Source organism: Poecilia reticulata, linkage group LG18 (genome assembly GCF_000633615.1).
Source record: "Poecilia reticulata strain Guanapo linkage group LG18, Guppy_female_1.0+MT, whole genome shotgun sequence".
Classification (NCBI taxonomy): Eukaryota; Metazoa; Chordata; class Actinopteri; order Cyprinodontiformes; family Poeciliidae; genus Poecilia; species Poecilia reticulata.
This window is the reverse complement of record NC_024348.1, coordinates 21,636,840-21,639,960: the sequence shown is the minus strand read 5'-3', so window position 1 is coordinate 21,639,960 and position 3,121 is coordinate 21,636,840. Positions and strand designations below refer to the sequence as shown.

Below are 3,121 nucleotides of genomic sequence, written 5' to 3'. Positions count from 1 at the left end.
CCAATCAGAGGATCACGTTACATTGCTTAGCCAATCAGAGGATCACGTTACATTGCTTAGCCAATCAGAGGATCACGTTACATTGCTTAGCCAATGAGAGCTGTGGAGGAGCCCTGATTGAAGGAGCTCCACTCTAAATCTGCTCCTTAGTCGCATCTTTTCGGGGTGGCACTGCCTCTAGTGGTGTGGGGTGGTAACACAGCTAATATAATTAATAAGTAATTTAGAACTAAACTGAAACTAAACAATATCTAACTAATAATGACAAACAAAAGACAGCAAACACACAAAGGGCCATAATGAAGTAAATCTAAACTCTAGTGAGAAGCCAGAGCTGTTCACCGAGGTGAACTGACCCTTCAGGGYTGCCGTCCGCGGCGCTCCGCACACGCAGACACTGCCGCCGCTCCTCTCCAGCCGCAGCACCACCTCGGTCTCCTTCCTCAGAGCCGCCCAGCGGTTCACGGCCATCACGGCGCCCGCGCCGCTCCTCCACCTCCTCCTCGCCCTCCTTCCTCGCTCCTCCTCCTCCTCCTGCTCCGTCCGCTCGCCGCCCAGCGCGTCGGCCAGCTTCCGGACCTCCAGCTCCAGCCGCTCCCGCTCGGCCAGCCGCCGGACCAGGACCGCCTTCTGCTCGGACAGCGAGCGCAGGCAGCCGCGGGCGTGCCGCAGGGCGCCCGCCAGCAGGGCGCAGGCCGCCAGCAGGGACGACGACTCCCGCCGGCTCCGGGAGAGGTCAGAGGTCAGCGAGGAGCAGCGGCGCTCCAGGGAGGAGACGCGGTCCATGTGGGCGTTGCACTGAGAGCGACACATCTGCAGGAGACGACCGACAAGATTTATGATCAAATCAATATTCAATATGGTGATCAAATTGTATCAGCTGAAAATCTGATGATTTTATTGATTTTACTGTTGTAGCTTCTAACTGATTTTATTATTTCCTAATTTGTCAAGAAAACAAATAAAATGTGTTATTGTTAAAACGTGATGTAATTTTTAGGCATTTATTGGTAGGAACTTCATATTATGATCACAATAATCAATAAATCAATTAATAAACTGAAACAAGCTCAATAATTTCCATCTGCATGATTTATTGTTTTTCTCTTTCTGCCAAAAACTGGATGAGAAAAGTTTCCAGTCTGGACATTTATTACCTGTTTTTTACAGAAACTTCATCATTTCGTTGTTTCTGTTGGTTTATTTAGTATATATATTTAAAATGTCTTCCAGTTCAAGTGTTAAATATTAATTAGAATTTAAAGTCTATTGATCTTTGAGGATCTGCATTATTTCTACCATTATGTTACTTTAAAACCGCCTCAGAACAACAATATGACTGTTTACCTCAATAAGTTCTGGGTAATTTATCGCACAGCAAAATGTGACAGAACTAATTACCATCATTTAGATTCATGATTCTCATGAGACGTTTAATTTGGTGTAAGGTCAGAGGTCACGATTCAACTATAAGAAAAACAGACTGAGGGAGCTGCACTGCTGACCCAGAAATAAGTTTAAACATTAATTATGTTTAAAACCTGAAAACTGCCCATTGTCTTGTGCAAATATCATAAAAAATAAGACAAAACTAAGTCACAAGTAACATTTCAGCAACATTTAGGAAACTGTTTTAAGTAAATAATTCTTGAATATTGATTAAAAAAAAAGAACCAGTTTCACTAGCAGATTATTTCATTTATGGGAAAAATTTCTTTTTATCAATGTTTAAGAATTATTTACTGAAATAAATTCCTATATCTTGTTTTTTTTTGTTGACCTTTGGAAGTTAAGCTGCAGTTTTTATCATGTGACTCCTGGGTTTTTTATGCATGGCTAGCTAGCGTTAGCGGCTTCATTAGCTTATGTCAAATTAAACAACAAACCGCGGAGAAATGATGAATGAATGAAGCCAGAGAGTTTCTCAGAATGAAAGAAGATGAAACTAAATGTTTGGTTGTACAATGATTATCATTATGTGAATTACATTTCAGGCTTCCTGGAGTCTAAACTATGAACAATTTGACACCTTGCAGAAATCCTGAGTTAGCAAAAAGCAGCATCAACTTTCTTCCATCCATCAGATTTTTGGGCTGAAATAATTTTCAGATGAACATTTTTCTGCTCCCGTTTTGTCGTTTTTCCAGAGAAATAAAATGAAAACGTCGCTGCAGGGAGACTCAGCTGACTTCAGACCAGCTTCATCACATCTCCTGTATGTGTGTGTGTGTGTGTGTGTGTGCGTGTGTGTGTGTGTGCGCGCTACCTGCAGCTGGTTCTGCAGCTGGTTGACGGTGTGTGTGTGCTGCTGGCTCCAGGTCTCCTCTCTCCTCTTCATGTTTTCCTGCAGGCTAGACAACACACACCCCTGGCTGCGCTTCAGCTCACGCACACACACACTCTTCTTGTCACACACACTCTGCAGGTGAGCGATCTGCACAGAGAAGAAGAAACCAAACTGTTGTGCTGAAACGGTGAAACGCGATGAAGCAGAAGGAAAAAAAAAAAACAACAATTTTGATCCGTTTTGTCTGGAATCAGATATTTTACTGCAGCAGAGACATTCCAGCTTCACCTTGTCCTTGGCCTGATGCAGGTCAGAGGTCATCTGATCCACCTGCTCGCTGATGACATCACACAGCTCCCTCCAGGTGAAGTCTCCCAGAATTCTGTGGGGCGGCTGGATGAGGACGCAGCCGGTCAGCAGGCGCTGGTTCAGGCGGTGCAGGAAGGCCAGGCGGACCTGAACACACAGGGAGTGAAAACTTATTCTGCACCGAGACGGGAGAGAGGATGGAGCCAAGGAAAAGTATTCAACCCCCAAAAGAGTCCAAAGGTTCAGATCAGGCAGGTTTTAACAGGAGCGCACAAGAAAAAACTCACCAAAATAAAAGCACTTCACTTTCAATAAGAGATATAAACCATTCCTCTACAGGAAGTGGAATCGTTCCTCTACAGGAAGTGGAACAGTTCCTCTACAGGAAGTGGAAACCGTTCCTCTACAGGAAGTAGAACCGTTCCTCTACAAGAAGTAGAAACTGTTCCTCTACAGGAAGTGGAACAGTTCCTCTACAGGAAGTGGAACCGTTCCTCTACAGGAAGTGGAAACCGTTCCTCTACA

General features: G+C 44.4%; 1 protein-coding gene across 4 annotated transcripts in view; it reads right to left on the bottom strand.

Annotated features, from left to right (window-relative positions):
- The window catches only part of LOC103480972 (coiled-coil domain-containing protein 171), a 14,941-nt gene that overhangs the window by 5,451 nt on the left and 6,369 nt on the right, over nt 1–3,121 (bottom strand). For all 4 annotated transcript variants that reach the window (XM_017310369.1, XM_017310368.1, XM_008436186.2 and 1 more), the window contains exons 13-15: nt 2,576–2,743; nt 2,267–2,434; nt 357–813 (exon numbers count right to left, since the gene is read on the bottom strand). In XM_017310369.1, the coding sequence (XP_017165858.1) occupies nt 357–813; nt 2,267–2,434; nt 2,576–2,743 (793 nt within the window). The remainder of the gene's footprint in view (nt 1–356; nt 814–2,266; nt 2,435–2,575; nt 2,744–3,121) is intronic.